Below are 20698 nucleotides of genomic sequence, written 5' to 3' on the forward strand. Positions count from 1 at the left end.
TACTTATTACGCCCTCTTAATATTTCCACAATTTATATCTAGATTGCAAAATTTCTCTTTGCTCTTGTCTTTTGTCTTTGATGTAAATGCAGAGAGTATGTCAATGGGTGCAAGAACTTAGGTCCGAAATATAATAGCTGCTGATGTTGGCCTCCTTCCAAAGCTGCTTGTTGCTGTTATACTGTTGGAAGAAATATCCATCTGGGTTCAGTTCCAAGTGGGGACAAAGACACTGGAAACATGGAGACTGCTTGGAAAGATGGTTTAATGGTGACCAGGATCACATGGCTTGAGATCCTGAACAGAAAAAGGGGCGAGATCCTGTGTGCTCCCTGGCTTTATGCTTTTTCTGAGCTTTGAACTTTCTGGGGCACAGGAAGAGTATCCTGATTGGCTGTCAGACTCCCAGGGGGTGGGGGTCTTAGCTAGCCTTGTAGGTTGTCTCTCAAGCTTGCCTGAGCCTTGCCATGTGGTGAGTTTCTGTTCTATTGTGTTGCAAAAGATGGTCATTGACAAAGGTGGGGGGGATTGAGTGAGCTTGGCTGAAGCCTTAATTGCCCATTGACAAAGGTGGGGAGAATGAGTGAGCTTAGCTGAGGCTTTTAATGGCCCATTGACAAAGGTGGGGTGGAGTCAGGAAGTTGCAGGGAGCTCCTTTGTCTTTAAAACATGTTTCTCCATTTCTCATCCAGGGAAATATATTCTGCCTTTTTAAATATTTTCTAAAATATTTCATTCTTCTAGGAGGGGGGTGGGTGCTAAATTCCTACAATACAAAGGGATTGGGTATATTTCTGTCATCAAAGTCTTATTGAGAGTGATTTAAATTTATTTATTTTATGCCAATTATGGGTGATGCAATCAAAGAGATTTTATCTACAAAGCTATGAGACCTACTCAAAGTTATGAGTCCTTGAATTACAATCATATAAGAGCTTGCCATTACAATTGCAAGTCGTAATGTTCATAAAACAGGTTGGCCCTGTGGTCTATTCAATTTTACAACTTTTTTGCAGTGATTGTTAAGCAGACCCATTGTTCACTGAGGCGCAGTTTTGGCAAAAATTAGGAATAAGTGTGCAAGTAAGAAACGTGACCATGGGATGCTGCAGAAGACTGTAAATGTGACCATGTTGCTGAGCACCCAATATATGATCACATAACCATGGTGGGTGGGGACGGACGACCTTGGAACTTTGGATCTGGGTCTTCTACTTTCTCAGGCAGGTCATAATGTTGAATGGTCGCTAAGTGGCCAGTCGTAACTTGAAGACTACCTTTACTTCAATGCCATTTTCTTGCATTTGGAATTGTTTCTAAACTCATTGTGGGGTGCATGGAGCAGGCGTGATATTGCTGTTGTATTAGCACCAGGAAACCTAAGGAAGCAACTATTGCTTTGTTATTGCCATATTGACCAGGATATCTTCGGGACCGCCTTCTGCTACCACATGCCTCTCACCGACCGGTACGCTCCCATAGAGAGGGTCTCCTCAGGGTGCTGTCAGCCAAACAGTGTCGGCTGGCGACCCCCAGGGGGAGAGCCTTCTTGGTGGGGGCACCTACCCTCTGGAACGAGCTTCCCCCAGGACTTCGACAACTTCCTGACCTCCAGACTTTTCGCCGCGAGCTGAAGACGTACCTATTCTTCCAAGCAGGACTGGCTTAATAGGGGGTTTTAATTCGTTTTTAAATGGGGTTTATTTTTATATTATGTATTTTACATTTAAATTTAGGCCATATGGAATAAGTTTTTTAAATAGTTTTTATTGTAATATATTGTATTGTTTTACTTGGCTGTTCACCGCCCTGAGTCCTTCGGGAGAAGGGCGGTATAAAAATTAAAATATTATTATTATTATTATTATTATTATTATTATTATTATTATTATTATTATTATTATTATTATTATTATTATTATTATTATTATTATTGCTTGGCAGCTGTTCTTCATAGGCAGTGTTTGGCCAATAATCCAGTGACAGAATTCTATTGAAACTCTGTTTAAAGCAGCGGTTCTCAACCTGTGGGTTGCGACCCCATTGGGGGTCGAATGACGATTTGCCAGGGGTCGCCTAAGACCATCGGAAATATGGGAAGTATACTTGCAAGTCGAAGAATCGCGCTCCAATGGTTGACTCCACAAGCCAGCTGCAGGCTCTTCAAATCGCTAGCCGAATTCGGCTTCAGGCGCGATGAATTAAAAAAGAGAGAAATCTTTGCTCTGATGTCCCCCTCTCAAGCCAGCTGCAATCACTCCCAATCGCTAGCCTAATCTGGCTTCAGATGCGATAAACTTAATAGGGGAGGAGTCTCTGCTTTAATGCCTCTGTCCTCAAGGCAATCACAAGCAGTTCAGATCGCTAGCCAATACGGCTTCAGGCGCAATCAATTCAAAAAAACAGTTTGCTGCTTTTTTCCCCTTTCTGCGGCTGCTGAGGCGCGCTGAGATCGCTGCGATACAGTTGGGGGTCGCCACATCGTGGGGAATTGTATTAAAGGGGTCGCAGCACTATAAAGGTTGAGAACCACTGGTTTAAAGGGACAGCACGAAATGGGATAGGAGGGGAAGGCAGGTAAACCTATGAGCAAAATTGAGATATCCTAGCCTTCTTTGACTTAAAAGAGAGAAGTACGCTCAAATCTTAGGTGACTTGTGAAGTAGACAACTGGACTATTGTCAGCCCAGGAGACCATCTTTATCTTTGGATCTTCAGGGCTGCCACACTTAGTGCTGGGGGAAATGGGGGGGGGGCGGTTTGCATAGAGCGGTGGAGATATTTAGCCATAATACATTCCTTTCTTTGAGAGTCAAGGATATTCGGCCCTGCACCTGGAGTGGCGTGACTGGGAGGCATCTCCAGTTGAGATGGTGCAATGATTGGACCATGTGTGGACCATGTGATGGGATTTGGACTTTTGTTTGGGTGGGGAAACCTGGAAGCTTTTAGATTCGGGTTTTCCCAGATGTGCCGATATGACATCTCTAATAAAATGAAACTTTGAGGAACTTCTAGCCTCGGAGTCTTCTTTCATTGGGGGTGTTACTTGGAACCCTGACAACTATAGTTTTAAAAATATCACACAGGTGCAACCCTCTTATGAAAAGTTGGCAATATTATCATAGTATTGTTATATGAGACAGGCTAGTATAGTCCTCGATTTATGACGATTGAGCCCAAAATTTCTGTTGCTAAGCAAGACACTTGTTAAATGAGTTTTACCCCATTTTATGACCTTTCTTGCCACAGTTGTTAAGTGAACCACTGCAGTTGTTAAGTTAGTAACACGGTTGTTAAGTGAATCTGGTTTCCCTTTGCTTGTCAGAAGGTTGCAAAGGGTGAGATTACGTGACCCTGGGACACTGCAACCGTCATAAATATGAATCAGTTGCCAAGAATCTGAATTTCGATCATGTGACCATGGGGATGCTGCAGCGTCATAAGTGACAAAAAAGGTCATAAATCACTTCTTTCAATCCCATTGTAACTTCGAATGGTCACTAAAGGAACTGTTGTAAGTCGAGGATTATCTGTATTTCCAATTAGCTCAGATTTGTAGCCAGTCTGATGAATTGATAGGTTTGGGGAGACTTGAACAAGGGACTTGTGAATTTGTAGCTCAGACTCTGATCCTTTACTAATTTATGAGATTTGCATTGTCCTTGCTTCCAAAAAACAGCATTTGGATACTGACCACACATTGGTTTTGTTTATATTTGGAAAAAATATTTTGGAGCACAGGAGTGCTATGGCTGTTTCTTCTGTGCACAACTTTTAAAAAATTGGGAAACTCATCTTTCCCTAGGATAATGCAGCTGCCTTCAGCTGCATATAAATGAAAAATATAAATATAAATAAAAAAAATATATTTTTCCTCTGGTTGGTTTGATTTCAGTAGGTAAATTTTATTTAACTGTAGGAAGTTAGCACCCATCGCTTTCTTAGGAAAATAAGATATTTTAGGAAATATTAAAAGGGCAGAATATTGCCCCAAAAAGGGAGACAGAAACTCAGCCGCCCCCACCTTTATCAATGGGCCATTAAGGCCTGAGCCAGCTCATCTGCAACACAAAAGGCCAGGACATAATAGGACCCATCTAGCAACAGAAACTCACCACATGGCACCTGAGAAGATTACATCACCCAGCAAACCTACAAAGTTAGCTAAGACCCTCCCACCGCCCCTGGGAGTATGACAGCCAATGGGATACATTTCTTGCGCAGGAACAGGAAACTAAGGTGGGGCCCAACAGAGGACATAAAACCAGGGCACTCTCAGCATCTCGGCCCTTTTTCTTTCTTCACCCAACATTAAGGCATGTAATCCTGTCCACCATTATAACCATCTTTCCAAACAGTGTCTTTTTTCCCCACTTGGAACTGAACCCTGAAGGATATTTCTTCCAACACAACAACAACAATAACAAAAAAGCCTGATCAGGAAAAGTCCATTAAGGGTTATCAGAGTAATGTATCTATTTTAACCTTCATCAATTAAACTATATATTTATTTTACATTTAGAAATCTTGATTTTTAATCTCTTCAAATAAAGTCCTAGAATTTCTTTTCATTTTTTTCCTTCATTCTCATAAAATTCTTCAAACCTTTAAAAATTCTCTTATCAATCCTATATAAGAAAGTTATTCGGGTCAGTCTTTTGATTTGTTATTTGTTTGCCCCTTTTCTATTCCATTTTGTTATTGTAGTTATGTTTAAATCCATTTTCAGATCAGTCTTAGTCTTGTCCAGTAAAAGTTGTTCCTTTTCCATAACTTCTAATTATAGTCTGTCTATAAAGCCAGACATTATTAAAATTAACTTCTGTGCCCATATCATTCAATACACCCAACTTGTAAATATTTTGCTCCATTCTGTATTAATAAATTTAACTATTCATCTTTTTCAATTATAATCCTTAGTTCTTTCTGGTTCCCTCTAGTAATAAGTCTTATCATGTTATTTAAAAGAATTCAAAACATCAGCATTTTCCCATGGGGAGGATTCTTATAATTAATTCCAAATTTAGAATCCTTCTGAATTTCCATGATGAAGTTTTAAGGTTTTGTTTATAGATAAGAGATGGGATATGGGAAGAAGATCGTAGTTGTATTTTAAGGGAAAGTGATATCTTACTAAAATTGTTTGTACTTGTGATGAAGTTGGTTGTTAATAAAATGACTATAAAAAAGAAAGAGATGGCTGAAATTATTCCACTTTCCTTTTATTAAAGGGTATTTTTTTATTGGTTGGAAAAGTGTTTTTTATAAGAGAATTAACTGTGTAAGTAGATGAGGGTGTACAGATTGGCCCTTTAGAAGCCTTATAAAATGCCACAACAATCTCAAATGAAATTACTTTAGAAGGCGCACGTTTTGATTGTTTTGTTTTGGGATTTAAAACAAATACATTTTAACTGAGAAAAATATATTCCCCCAGATATATTTCCCGTATATTCCCCCATTACTTGAGAACAGCTGAGCTTTAGATCCCTTGTGTGTGTGTCTGTATGATAATAAGGAGGTGTAGTACCTCTTTGCTCCTAATGAGTCTGATCCATTTTTGTCATGCTGTAAAATGAGATCATTTACCAGATTCACCTTTGTAAAAGGAGAATTGGACTCTTTAAATCCCAGAAAAAAATATTCTGTGCCTTGGTTGTCTAGCTCAGGGGTCTCCAACCTTGGCAACTTCAAAACTTGTGGACTTTAACTCCCAGAGTTCCTCAGCCAGCTGGGAGTTGAAGTCCACAAGTCTTAAAATTGCCAAGGTTGGAGACCCCTGGTCTAGCTTCTTGCTTTCTTTGCCGTCACTTGATGTTTTGTGACCTTTTTCCCTTTTGTGGAGTGGAGTGGGCATGGCCTGCATGTGAAGCATCTGGCCGCCAGTTTGACACCCCTGATCTAAGGCAGGTCTCAACCTTGGCAACTTTAAGACTTGTGGACTTCAACTCCCAGATTCTGGGAGTTGAAGTCCACAAGTCTTAAAGTTGCCAAGGTTGGGGACCCCTGTTCTAGCTTTTTGCTTTCTAAGGTCTTATTTCAAGGCAAGAAAACTGGCTTCTTTCATCCTGTTGACTGACTTTCATGTGAAAAATTCACAGCTATCATGTGGGCTGCATGTTGCAACTGGTTTTGCCTGAATGGACAGCCTGAAGACATGCCGCACTGCCCGCAGTCAGGAACCCGAGCATACTCCAATGCTGGCTACAGCTCCTTCCCATCTCCCACAACTTCAGAGCAGAGTTGCAAAGCCTGCGGGGTGCCTTTCGGCAGCTCCTTCCTTAAGGTGAGTGATGAGATCCTTCGGGACTAGTTATTGTACGGAGGGCTCTTTTTAGCCTTATTTTAGTGTATGTAGCACTCAGCACTCCTATGATTTAAAACCCTTACATCGGGAGGGTGGAACAGATCAAGCTGCAAAGTAGAAACGTCAGGGGCTTCTTTTTAAAGAAATGTTTGAGCTGCATCTCATAAGATTTAAAGATTAAATTTAAATCAGAGATTTGGGCACGGGTGAGCTTCAAAAATTTTAGCAAAGGGTTCTCTGCCCGGTTGCTGGGTGGGCATGGTCATGGTGGGTGTGGCCTAGTTGGCCTCCTGCACGGTAGGGGGAGGGTGGTTTTGCCATCCCTGGGCTCTGGAGACTTTCCTCGAGCCTCCAGGAGGGTGAAAACAGCCTCCTCTGGAGGGCCTCTACTTCCAGTAGGCCCGTTTTTCTCCTTCCCTGAGCCTCTGTGCACGCCCTGCACTTAGTTGCATCCAAAACAGGCCACGTGGGGACTCCTGGGAGGGGCGGGGTGGAGTGGGCAGGGCCAGCCAATAGTGGGATTTGGGGGTTCTCCAAACTGCACAGAATCTTAGCTAGAGGTTCTTGTGAACCTCCAGTAGCCCACCCCTGGATTTGGGACTCCCAAATTGTAATCTGAGTTGGTCATGCTGATTGGCACTGATGGGAATAGTTCACAGGGATAGAAGACACAATTCCTATTGTTGCTTTAATGTTGGTATGTGTAGTTTCATGGAAGTTAAAAGCATAAAATCCTAGAGTTGAAAAACACAGCAGAGAACATATAGTCCAAGATCCTGCCCAGGGCAGATCTCCAAAATATTTTGGGCAGATGCCTACCTAGCTTCTGTTTGAAGACTTCCAGGAAATTCTTCCTAATACCTAAATCGACTTCATGCACTTTTCAGGGACGGACCACCCTTTTCAGACCAATAGCCATGCTTAGCCACTGAGTAGCGTAGGCAGGCCAGAGGGAAGACTAAATTTGACTTAATTTATATTGAACGCTAAATTAAATATTGCTAATAATTTGATTGACTGATCATTCATTTTTGACTCCTAACGACCACATAGATAGATCTTCTCCATAACCTGTTATTTCAAGTCTCCCAATGCTGTACTCCTCATCACTTAACTGAGTCCATCCACTTTCTTGCTGCTCATCCTCTTCTTCTCTTTCCTTCCACCTTTCACATGTTTAATAACTTTCCCTCCTGTCACAGTAATAATTAAACCGGTGGCAACTTTGTAAGTGTTTTTGAGGCTTGACATGCTGGTCTGAAATCCCAAGATTAGGTGCTCCTACTCTGTTTATAAGGTGTGGCAGTTTTCATAATGCCAGAAGAGAAAGCTTTGGGTTTAGAAAAAGTTCCTGAGATATACTAATTAATATACTAATACCTTGGAATTCTAGTCCAAGTTCACAGACCCTCCTTTTATCCTGCTCTAGGAAAAAATTAAAGCAAAAAAAAAAAAGTGTGTTCTAGATATACCGCCTCAGACATATAGAACAAGTTTCAACTGTTCCATATGATTTCAAAATACCTCAACTAAAAAAATAGCCATACAGCTCTAAAATAGAAAAGGTTTTAGAGGGAATTACTTTTAAGACCATGCTGCCAAGTGCCCAGCTTCAAAATTAGAGACAAAACTAGGGAATGCAATCATTACATATTGGATTCCAAACAGATTCCAGCACATTCAGTTCAAGATGATCCTGCAGATTTATTTTTTTCTCTACTTGAAAACAATGCTGAATTTCAGAGTATCTGCAGAATGAGGGATCCTTGGTGCTCTCTGAGCTTGGCTGTTTTCTTGTAGACACTTCATTACCTAGCACTGATGATGTTACCTAGTATGGGTAATGAAACGTCTGCAAGAAAACAGCCAAGCTCAGAGAGCACCAAGGACCCCTCACTTCAACCCTGAGTACAAATATTCTCCTTTATTGATATCTGTAGTATCAGTGATGGGTTTCAAATTTTTTTTACTACCGGTTCTGTGGGCGTGGCTTGGTGGGCGTGGCAGGGGAAGGATACTGTAAAATCTCCATTCCCTCCCCAGTCCAGGGGAAGGTTACTGCAAAATCCCCATTTCCTCCCGATCAGCTGGGCCTTGGGAAGCAGAGAATAGATGGGGGTGGGGCCAGTTAGAATTTTTACTACTGGTTCTCTGAACTACTTAAAATTTCCGCTACCAGTTCGCCAGAACTGGTCAGAACCTGCTGAAACCCATCTCTGTGTAGAATGCCATGTAGTAAGAAGGACTGGAGAGAGAGTCCATGATTGGATTCTTAATTAGTTGCTTCGTGTAAAAATCATTTGGGATGAACTGCTGTCAGTGGTATAGCCAACCAGTTGAGATTTTATATCAACCCCATTTCAGCACCTTCTGGATTTACTGAGACTGCCGTTCCCAGAATTCTTCCACCTTTCCTCCAAGGATTAGAGTTGCAGTCCTAATTTCTCTGAAGAGTGCAAAGTTTTGGGAAGAGGTTATGTGGAACTAAATCAGCCTTTCCCCTGATGAAAGAGTTACTGATTCCAATTGGAACAAAAGTAAGATGCGATGTATGTTACTGAATTCCCTGTGATATTGCAGGGATGGGCAGGCAGCTGCTAAAGTTTTAGATTACAGCTTTCATCTTACTTTATCTCTAAGAAAACAGGCAGTGTGGATAAAAATGGAAATGCAAACAACATAGAGGGCTCTTAGGTTGCCTATTCCCTCTTGATGGGTCAGTGTTAATCTATATTACAATAGAGGCGTATATCACAGTAAATAAGCGCTGCTATTTCAAAACCCAAACAAGATGTATTGTGATCTTCTTCCAAAGGGAACCAAACCCAGATAAATTCTGCAAACCCCACATTCTATCTATTTATGCACCCTCTCTTCCAAGCTGTAATGAACGTTTGGTCATACTGGCTATTAAATTTATTTGCTGTCCATCTCATGATATGAGCCGAGTCTGAGCTGAGCTACAACTGAGACAAACTAACTTTGTGTCTGAGAAGAGAAAGCACGAGGGCTCCCCTGTTGCTGTTGTGAGGTTAGACCTACAGCAGCAGTCGTTCTCAAACGTTTTGTCTTGGGGCCCCTTTACCAGGGGTGAAATGTAAAATGTGCTACTACTGGTTCTTTGGGTGTGGCTTGATGGGGGGTAATGTGACGGGGTGGGTGCGGCCAACTTTTTTTTTACTTTTAAAAGCATTTTTTCTACAATCTCTTCGGCTGAAGAGGTTGTAAAAAAATGCTTTTAAAAGCCTGTGATAATCAGGCAACTCAGCTGGGATCGCCAGAGAAAAAAATGCTTTTAAAGGTTCTGATGATCCTAGCTGAGTTGCCTGATCGCCAGAACCTTTTAAAAGCATTTTTTTTACAACCTCTTCGGCACACAGTCAAGGCACCCAGTGCCAGAGGCAGCAAAACAACCCCAAAACATCATTGAACGTCCACTATATTTCACTGTAGGTACTGTGTTCTTTTCTTTGTAGGCCTCATTCCGTTTTTGGTAAACAGTAGAATGATGTGCTTTACCAAAAAGCTCTATCTTGATCTCATCTGTCCACAAGACGTTTTCCCAGAAGGATTTAGGCTTACTCAAGTACATTTTGGCAAACTGTAGTCTTGCTTTTTTATGTCTCTGTGTCAGCAGTGGGGTCCTCCTGGGTCTCCTGCCGTAGCGTTTCATTTCATTTACATGTCGACGGATAGTTCGCACTGACATTGATGCTCCCTGAGCCTGCAGGACAGCTTGAATTTCTTTGGAACTTGTTTGGGGCTGCTTATTCACCATCCAGACTATCCTGCGTTGCAATCTTTCATCAATTTTTCTCTTCCGTCCACGCCCAGGGAGATTAGCTACAGTGCCATGGGTTGCAAACTTTTTGATAATGTTGTACACTGTGGACAAAGGCAAATATAGATCTCTGGAGATGGACTTGTAGCCTTGAGATTGTTGATATTTTTCCACAATTTTGGTTCTCAAGTCTCAGACAGTTCTCTTCTCCTCTTTCTGTTGTCCATGCTTAGTGTGGCACACACAGACACACAATGCAAAGACTAAGTGAACTTCTTTCCTTTTTATCTGCTTTCAGGTGTGATTTTTATATTGCCCACACCTGTTACTTGCCCCAGGTGAATTTAAAGGAGCATCACATGCTTGAAACAATCTTATTTATCCACAATTTTGAAAGGGTGCCACTAATTTTGTCCAGCCCATTTTTGGAGTTTTGTGTGACATTATGTCCAATTTGCTTTTTTTCCTGCCTTTTTTTGTTTTGTTCCAATACACACAAGGGGAATAAACATGTGTATAGGGCCGCGGTGTGGCTCAGGCTGTAAGAAGCCTGTTATTAAAACACAGCTGCCTGCAATTACTGCAGGTTCTAGTCCCACTAGGTCCAAGCTTGACTCAGCCTTCCATCCTTTATAAGGTAGGTAAAATGAGGACCCAGATTGTTGTGGGGGCAATAAGTTGACTGTCAGCCTCCACTCCAATTTTCGTATACTTTTGTACAATTTATATCAGTAGATAGAATGTGAAATGTTTATTTCTGTATTATAAAACAGTTAAGGAAATGAGATGTATCATAGCACCATACAGGGTAAGGGAAAGGGGCCTATTAAGAGTGTCGGCTGACATAACAGTGTGGGAGGGGTGATTAACGGCTGAGTGTTAGAGCACAGGCTTTTCCAACAGAAACTGCATTCCTAAGATGATTGACAACTAGAGACCTGTGGAAGAAGATTACCACGAGGGGCCGAGAAGGAGCTGGCATTGGACCAGACCAGCCTGACCTCCTGAAGGAGGAGGGACAATTGGGGGGATATGATATGTTAGCCATATTTTGTCTCAGATCCAACTTTACTAAGCTGCTATCAAGACTGTAACTAGTAAAAGTACTTTTCTTTATTGCAAATGAAGTCAAGGTGATTTCTTTCCTAGTTATAATCAGAGGCAGTCTGACATTAAGTTGGATCTCACCAGCATGTCAACCAACCAGGATTGCAACCGCAATACCGAGGTGGGAGATAGAAAAAATGTGATGGAAGGCCAGCTGCCGGCTGAGCCGGGGGAGGCGTCTGGAGGAATTTCTGTTGACACTTTTTACCCTGAGCTGGAAGATTGCAGAGCTCGGTGGATAGAGCAATTAAAGCTGGAAGAGAAAAGTTGGAAACCAGACACAGAAGAGCTTCCCTTTGGAGTGACAAAAAGGAAAAAAAAGGGGAAGGAAAGACTTTCGGATTGGAAGGAGGAGCAAGAGATAAGGGACCAGCTCCAGTTGGAGACGGCCTTGCGCCTTTTCCGTGAAGTGAAAGAAAGACAAGCAGCTCGCCAAAGGTATGAATCCTCTATTCGGTCCTCCAGGTGGGAGGGAGAAGAGGAGGAAGATAATACAAAGGGGCTAGCTGGAGGAGATTCCCAGGGCGGAGAAATTTCTGAAGTCCCAGAGCCGGGAACCCTCTTCCCAGAGGCAACTGAATTGGATGGGGGTCGCACGCCACCTGCTGATCAAGCAAGGCTGCGAGGGAAGGAAAAGCCAAAATTCCCCCCATATCAGAGAAATTTGATGGAAATGCTAAGGAGCTGGTACTGTTCCTGGCGATAGTGAATGACCACATGTTAGACTGGGGGGAAGATTATTGGTCACAGGCGGCACAAGTTAGAGCTGTGACCCACAACTTGACCGGAAGAGCAGCTGTATGGTTTGTGTCACTATATACCAACCACTCCCCCTTACTGCAAAACTACGAGCATTTTATTACTGCACTGAGAAGGAGGTTTGAGGACCCCCTGGCAGAGCAGAAGGCCAAAGGTCGAATGAAAACCATCAGGCAAGGGAGGAGACCGGTGGCTGATTACAGCCAAGAGTTCAGTGATTTAGTTCCCTTGATGAGAGGGTGGTCGGAGGTGACCCTTGTGGATATTTACAAAAACGGTCTGAATGGAGATCTCTATGAACTGTGTCGGGCACGAGCCTCTCCAACCACGTTGTACGGCTGGTACACCCTGGCAGCGGAGATGGAAATCGAACTAGTGAAGGACCGTGGCAGAAGGCAGCACACTGGAAGACCGTACCCGGCCCATTCTCCTGGAGGCCCTTCTAGGGACGCCCCTAGACCGGAGGGAGGGAGACAACGTTCGACTGCGTGCTACAGATGCGGGAAGGAAGGCCACCGAGCAGCCGACTGTCGGGTGAAGTTGGTGCCAAGCACGACCTCTGGTGGTGAAAAGGAACCAGTGAAACCAGCTGCTAAGGCGCGAAAGCCGGCAAAAGTGGGGGAGGGCATTGCCAAGAAGGGCACGCCCATCAAGGAGGATTGCGAAGCGTCGACCGATACTGATGACAGCAAAACCACGTCAGAGTCCGATGAAGACCTTCTGGTGAGTTGGACACGGGGCCCCTTGGACATTCCAGTCAACCTGTATGTACCCTCTTCGGGTAATAAGGGGGAAATGCTAGCACTACTAGATTCTGGATGTACTAGATGCATGATCAGTCCCGAACTAGTAGAAAAAATGGAACTAAAATTGAGAACCCTAAGTAGGCCCATAGCGTTTGCCCATTTGGATGGCTGTGGCAGGGGGAGGACCCGCCCATTTCGTAACAGAACCCATAGAAATGATAATAGGAGACCACCGCGAGATTCTGAACTTCATAGTAGCCCTAGAATGGACCAACCCTTGTTGCTAGGCCTGTCATGGTTGCGAAAATGGAACCCCCATATTAACTGGAGAACGGGAGTCTTACGTTTCCGCTCAAAAACATTAAAAGGGGAAAAGGGGGAACCCAAGGAGGGATCTACCGTGGCCATGTTCCAAGATACGTTGGGGGCAATGATCGAACGGATAGACGGGGAGGAGAGGATACCTAAGGAATACTGGGACTTGCGAGAAGTCTTTAGTGAGAAAGCATCAGACGTACTTCCTCCCCATAGGCCTATTGACTGTGCCATAGACATCCTTCCGGGGGTAAAGCTTCCAAAACCAAAAGCTTATCCCATGACCCAAAAGGAATTGGGGGAGCTACGCAAATTCATAGACAAAAACCTAGAGCGGGGCTTTATCCAACCGGCTAGGCCTCGCGTGGCTGCGCCAGTGATGTTCCGGGAAAAGAAAGATGGCTCCTTTCGTCTGATAGTTGACTATAGGAATCTAAATGCGGTGTGCGCCGAAAACATATACCCCATGCCGCTCATGAAAGATATGTTAGCACATTTAGCGAAGGGAAAGTTCTTCACCAAATTGGACCTGCGAGAAGCTTACTAGAGTTCGTATAAAGGAGGGGGATGAATGGAAAACCGCTTTCAACTGTCCACTAGGATGTTTCCAGTTTCGAGTACTGCCCTTTGGACTGCAGGGGGCGCCCGCAGTTTTTATGCAACTAATAAATGAAATACTCCATCAGCATTTGTTCAAAGGGGTTCTTGTCTACCTTGACGACATACTTATCTATACAGAAACAATGGAAGAACATATTAAACTAGTAAGAGCTGTTCTCAAAAGGTTATTATCTGCAGAACTGTATTGCAAGCTATCCAAATGTGATTTCCATCAAACTAAAATAGACTACTTAGGGTATCGCATTTCAGCTGATGGATTAGAAATGGATCCAGAAAAAGTGAAAGCTGTCTTGGAATGGGCCCCCACGCACATAAACAGCTGCAAAGCTTTTTAGGATTTGCAAATTTTTATCGTCAATTCATCCCCTCCTTTGCTCAGATTGCTTTACCAATAACCAACCTCTTGAAAACTAAAGGAGACACAAAACCCAAACCATCATTACCTCTCGAATGGACAATGGAATGTCAAGCAGCGTTTGAAAAGTTGAAACGACTGTTTGCCGCTGAACCTATTTTAAAACACCCCGACATGGATGTTCCTTTTGTGATACAAGCGGATGCCAGTGATGTAGCAGTCGGAGCCGTTTTACTCCAAAACAATGTTGATGGTAAACTACAACCTTGTGCTTTCACTTCTCGAAAATTGACTGAAACTGAAAGACGGTGGGCTATTTGGGAAAAAGAAGCATTTGCAGTTCATTGGGCCCTACGCACATGGAGACAATTCTTAGAGGGTTCAAATCATCCTTTTGAAGTTTGGACTGATCACAAAAATCTAGAAGCCCTGAAAACTCCTAGAAAACTTTCACCTAAACAAGCCCGCTGGGCTCAATATTTTAACCGCTTTAATTTCACTCTACATTACATTCCTGGGGGGGAAATTTTTTTAGCGGATGCTCTCTCACGTTTGCGCCAATACAATTGCACTCGCTCCGACGTGGTTCGGCCAATACTTCCCGTTCAATAGTTAGCAGCCCTGGCTATAACTCGAAGCCACTCCAAAGCCGAACCATCACTCCCAGATGAACTGACCAAGTCGTTTAAAGAAGCTTTAAACTCCGATGACTGGTACTTGGCGCATTCCCATGAATGCACGCTCCGTGATGGACTAGCTTGGACTGGAACGAAACTATATGTTCCTCTATCACTCAGAGAAACCATCCTACAACGATGCCATGATGCCAAAATGGCAGGACATTTTGGATTTGTAAAAACCTTGCATCTTCTTAAAAGACAATTTTGGTGGCCAAGTCTTAAGAAAGACATCCAAGCATATGTAGCAAGTTGCCCTGTTTGCGCATCATCCAAAAGGCCTCCAGGAAAACCTCCTGGGCTACTTCAAACGGTAGCCAGGCCAGGAACCCCATGGAAAGAAATATCCATGGATTTCATAGTGGAACTACCTGAAAGTTCAGGCAATACTGTTATATGGGTTGTGACTGACCTTTTCTCCAAACAAGTCCATTTTATTCCATGTTCAAAAATACCCTCCTCAAAGACTCTAGCAAAGTTGTTTGTACAACACATTTATAGACTACACGGAGTTCCTGAGCACATCATTTCAGATCGAGGAGTTCAATTCACTTCTCAATTTTGGAAAGAATTTTTACGACTCATTGGCTCCGCCCAAGGATTAAGCTCCTCTCATCATCCCCAAACTAATGGAAGTTGTGAACGCTCAAATTCTGTACTAGAACAATATCTACGATGTTATGTTAACTACCAGCAAGACAATTGGGCAGACCTCTTACCTTTTGCTGAAGTTGCCTACAACAACTCAATTCATAGTAGCACGGGATTTACTCCTTTTAAAATAGCTTCAGGTCAAGATTTTGTTCCTATCTCTGAACTTCCAAAGGAAGAAACCACTGTTTCCTCTTTGTCAGAATGGATAGATCAAATACAAAGCACATGGAAAATGACTCGCAAGGCGATCGACGACGCTCACCGTGCACATAAAAAACAAGCGGATAAAAAAAGGTCCCCTGAGAACAAATACCAAGTGGGCGATAAAGTTTATCTTTCCACCAAATATTTACAAACCACTCAGAAATCTAAGAAACTTGGACCCAAATATGTGGGACCTTTCCCCATAGTAAAAATCATCAACCCCGTGACAGTACAACTAGAATTACCAAAAACACTTAGGAGAATTCACCCCGTTTTCCATGTGAGCTTGCTAAAACCAGAACACACGTCTACTTTCCGTACTAACCATACACCCCCTCCTATACCAATTCTCATAGAGGGCGAACAACATTTTGAAATAAAAGAAATATTAGATTCAAGAAAACATAGAAATAAAATTCAATATCTCATTGCTTGGAAACACTTCCCTTTATCCCAAGCTGAATGGGTGAACAAAGAAGATGTTCGTGCTTCGGAAAAGATAGCACAATTCTATAAAAAATATCCTGACAAACCCTAACTTCTCTTTTTTCTTTCTAGGACTGACGTCCTTGTTGCAGGAGGGCCGAATGTCAGCCTCCACTCCAATCTTCGTATACTTTTGTACAATTTATATCAGTAGATAGAATGTGAAATGTTTATTTCTGTATTATAAAACAGTTAAGGAAATGAGATGTATCATAGCACCATACAGGGTAAGGGAAAGGGGCCTATTAAGAGTGTCGGCTGACATAACAGTGTGGGAGGGGTGATTAACGGCTGAGTGTTAGAGCACAGGCTTTTCCAACAGAAACTGCATTCCTAAGATGATTGACAACTAGAGACCTGTGGAAGAAGATTACCACGAGGGGCCGAGAAGGAGCTGGCATTGGACCAGACCAGCCTGACCTCCTGAAGGAGGAGGGACAATTGGGGGGATATGATATGTTAGCCATATTTTGTCTCAGATCCAACTTTACTAAGCTGCTATCAAGACTGTAACTAGTAAAAGTACTTTTCTTTATTGCAAATGAAGTCAAGGTGATTTCTTTCCTAGTTATAATCAGAGGCAGTCTGACATTGACTTTGTAAATATACAAATAGAATGAGACTATTGCATTACACACTGTAAGTTGCCCTGAGTCTTCGGAGAAGGGCGGGATATAAATGTAAACAAAAAAAAAAACATGTGTTACTGCAATACTTTTCTGTGAGAAATACTTGATTTTCTGGAAAAATTTCTGGGGTGCCAACACTTTCGGCCATGACTGTACTAGTCCACAGGGTGAATTAGAAGCCCAGCTGATACTTTATCCTCACTTCTGCACTTTGTAGCAAAAAGTTCCTAGTGCCTTATGCTTTGCTGATCAAATTTGTCTTCTTTGTGAACTTCTGGGCAGACAGCTCTTTCTTTGGAAAATCTTGAGCTCAAATGATGGTGGGAGATTGCTCCGATCGGTGAAAGAGACATAGTTCCATCTCCTTAGGTAAGAGGTACTCACTTAGCAAGAGTATTGTCCATAAAAATACATTCAGAGGTTGAGCAATGGAATTACCTCAGGCACCTATTCTTTTATTGCCTTGGTGTCCCAAAAGGCAGAAGCAGAAGCTGGATTTTCTAGCTATCCTTGACTTGTTTACTGAATTCTTATGCATCTGACCTCTCCAGAATCACCAGGATCCTGTGGAACAAGACATAATCCACATTCTTCTCCCAAGAGATATGTATGTATTTCAACAAGGAGTTTTCCCAACTGTTTTCTCCCTTTTCTGGGAAATCCTTCCAAGAAGTGGCAGGAATCCAAGTTTTTAGTTTCTCAGCAAAAGTTTCTGACCTGCTCCATGTTCCCAGACAAAATGTGGTGAGGAAAAGGGGGAGGTGAATGTCTGAATGGGCATATGGCCTTTTGCTCACACCGCCCCCCCTCCCAACACACACAAAGAATTGGGACTGACTTCAGCAACTGACAGCATTGGGCAACTGCCAGGAGCGCCAGTCCCAGTGCCTTATTGCAGCCTCTTGTTTGTTTCTTGGATTTATGGCCTGCTATTTGTTCAGGACCTCAAGATTGTGCACTTAGCATTCCTTTCTCCATTTTCTTCACCACAACCCTAAATAGATTGGTATGAGAGACAGTGGTCACCTAGCGAACCTTTGTAACTATGAACTTCTGGGTTTGCCTGAAGCCAGGACAGGTAGTCCTCAACTTACAACAATGGAGCTCAAAATTTGTGTTGGTAAGTGAGGCATTTGTGAAGTGAGTTTTGCCTTATTTTATGACTTTTCTTGCCACTGTTGCTAAGTGAATCATTGCAGTTGTTAAATTAGTAATATGTCTGTTTAAGTGAATCTGGTTTCCCTGTTGACTTTGCTTGTCAGAAGGTCACAAAAGGGGATCACATGATTCTGGGACGCTGCAGCTATCATAAGTGCGAGTCTGTAAATCAAGTGCCACTGTGGCTCAGACTGCTGAGACAGTCTGTTATTAACACAGCTGCCTGCAATTACTGCAGGTTCTAGTCCCACCAGGCCCAAGGTTGACTCAGCCTTCCATCCTTTATAAGGTAGGTAAAATGAGGACCCAGATTGTTGGGGTAATAAGTTGACTTTGTATATAATATACAAATGGATGAAGACTATTGCTTGACATAGTGTAAGCCACCCTGAGTCTTCGGAGAAGGGCGGGATATAAATGCAAATAAAAAAAAAAGTGACCATGGAGATATTGCAATGGCTGTAAGTGTTCATAAGTCATTTTTTTCAATGACTGTAAATGTTCATAAGTCATTTTTTTCAGTGCTGTTGTAACTTCGAAGGGTCACTAAGCAAACTGTTGTAAGTTGAGGACTACCTGTTGTTGTTTTTTTTAGTTGTAAAGTCGTGTGTGACCCATGGACATCATTCCTCCCGGCCTTCCTGTCCTCTACCATCCTCTGAAGTCCATTTAAGCTCATGCCTACTGCTTCAGTGACTCCATCCAGCCACCTCATTCTCTGTCATCCCCTTCTTCTTTTGCCCTCAATCTTTCCCAGCATTAGGCTCTTCTCCAGAGAGTCCTTCCTTCTCATTAGGTGGCCAAAGTATTTCAGTTTCATCTTCCAGGATCTGGCCTTCTAAAGAGCAGTCAGGGTTGATCTCCTCTAGGACTGACCTATTTGATCACCTTGCAGTCCAAGGACTCGCAGGAGTCTTCTCCAGCACCAGAGTTCAAAGGCCTCAATTCTTTGGCGCTCAGCCTTTCTTATGGTCCAACTTCCACAGCCATACTTTGCAACTGGGAAAACCATAGCTTTGACTATACGCACTTTTGTTGACAGGGTGATGTCTCATCTGTACAATATCTTAACTACTGTGCCCCATAGCTTTTCTTGCCTGCTTTCTAGTCAGCATCAGGCCCGCTAGATCTTGATGCTGCCACCCAGAACAGAAGCCTCCCATAAATGGATTACTTGGACTAAATAAGCCCTTGGTATAATCCAGTTGGGCTCCTAAAGTCACCATTTAAGTTTCCTGCAGCTGTACGTTTAGAATAGAATAGAATAGAATTTTATTGGCCAAGTGTGATTGGACACACAAGGAATTTGTCTTGGTGCATATGCTCTCAGTGTACATAAAAGAAAAGATACGTTCATCAAGGTACAACATTTACAACACAATTGATGATCAATATATCAATATAAATCATAAGGATTGCCAGCAACAAGTTATAGTCATACAGTCATAAGTGGAAAGAGATTGGTGATGGGAACTATGAAACGATTAATAGTAGTGCAGATTCAGTAAATAGTCTGACAGTGTTGATGGAATTATTTGTTTAGCAGAGTGATGGCCTTCGGGAAAAAACTGTTCTTGTGTCTAGTTGTTCTGGTGTGCAGTGCTCTATAGCGTCGTTTTGAGGGTAGGAGTTGAAACAGTTTATGTCCAGGATGCGAGGGATCTGCAAATATTTACTTGTTTACTGAATTCTTATGCATCTGACCTCTCCAGAACCACCAGGATCCTGTGGAACAAGACATAATCCACATTCTTCTCCCAAGAGATATGTATGTATTTCAACAAGGAGTTTTCCCAACTGTTTTCTCCTTTTCTGGAAAAATTTCTGGGGTGCCAACACTTTCGGCCATGACTGTATTAGTCCACAGGGTGAATTAGAAGCCCAGCTGATACTTTATCCTCACTTCTGCACTTTGTAGCAAAAAGTTCCTAGTGTCTTATGCTTTGCTGATCAAATTTGTCTTCTTTGTGAACTTCTGGGCAGACAGCTCTTTCTTTGGAAAATCAACACTAATCTTGAGCTCAAATGATGGTGGGAGATTGCTCCGATGGGTGAAAGAGACATAGTTCCATCTCCTTAGGTAAGAGGTACTCACTTAGCAAGAGTATTGTCCATAAAAATACATTCAGAGGTTGAGCAATGGAATTACCTCAGGCACCTATTCTTTTATTGCCTTGGTGTCCCAAAAGGCAGAAGCAGAAGCTGGATTTTCTAGCTATCCTTGACTTGTTTACTGAATTCTTATGCATCTGACCTCTCCAGAACCACCAGGATCCTGTGGAACAAGACATAATCCACATTCTTCTCCCAAGAGATATGTATGTATTTCAACAAGGAGTTTTCCCAACTGTTTTCTCCCTTTTCTGGGAAATCCTTCCAAGAAGTGGCAGGAATCCAAGTTTTTAGTTTCTCAGCAAAAGTTTCTGACCTGCTCCATGTTCCCAGACAAAATGTGGTGAGGAAAAGGGGGAGGTGAATGTCTGAATGGGCATATGGCCTTTTGCTCACACCGCCCCCCCCTCCCAACACACAGAAAGAATTGGGACTGACTTCAGCAACTGACAGCATTGGGCAACTGCCAGGAGTGCCAGTCCCAGTGCCTTATTGCAGCCTCTTGTTTGTTTCTTGGATTTATGGCCTGCTATTTGTTCAGGACCTCAAGATTGTGCACTTAGCATTCCTTTCTCCATTTTCTTCACCACAACCCTAAATAGATTGGTATGAGAGACAGTGGTCACCTAGCGAACCTTTGTAACTATGAACTTCTGGGTTTGCCTGAAGCCAGGACAGGTAGTCCTCAATTTACAACAATGGAGCTCAAAATTTGTGTTGGTAAGTGAGGCATTTGTGAAGTGAGTTTTGCCTCATTTTACGACTTTTCTTGCCACTGTTGCTA

At 42.7% G+C, this 20698-nt stretch overlaps 1 protein-coding gene across 2 annotated transcripts in view; it reads left to right on the plus strand.

Annotated features, from left to right (window-relative positions):
- RFFL (ring finger and FYVE like domain containing E3 ubiquitin protein ligase) overlaps positions 1-20698 on the plus strand; it is a 79830-nt gene that overhangs the window by 35805 nt on the left and 23327 nt on the right. For both annotated transcript variants that reach the window (XM_058164465.1, XM_058164466.1), the window contains exon 2: positions 6105-6289. In XM_058164465.1, the coding sequence (XP_058020448.1) occupies positions 6110-6289 (180 nt within the window). In that variant the 5' untranslated portion in view covers positions 6105-6109. The remainder of the gene's footprint in view (positions 1-6104; positions 6290-20698) is intronic.

Source organism: Ahaetulla prasina, chromosome 1, assembly GCF_028640845.1.
Source record: "Ahaetulla prasina isolate Xishuangbanna chromosome 1, ASM2864084v1, whole genome shotgun sequence".
Taxonomy (NCBI): Eukaryota; Metazoa; Chordata; class Lepidosauria; order Squamata; family Colubridae; genus Ahaetulla; species Ahaetulla prasina.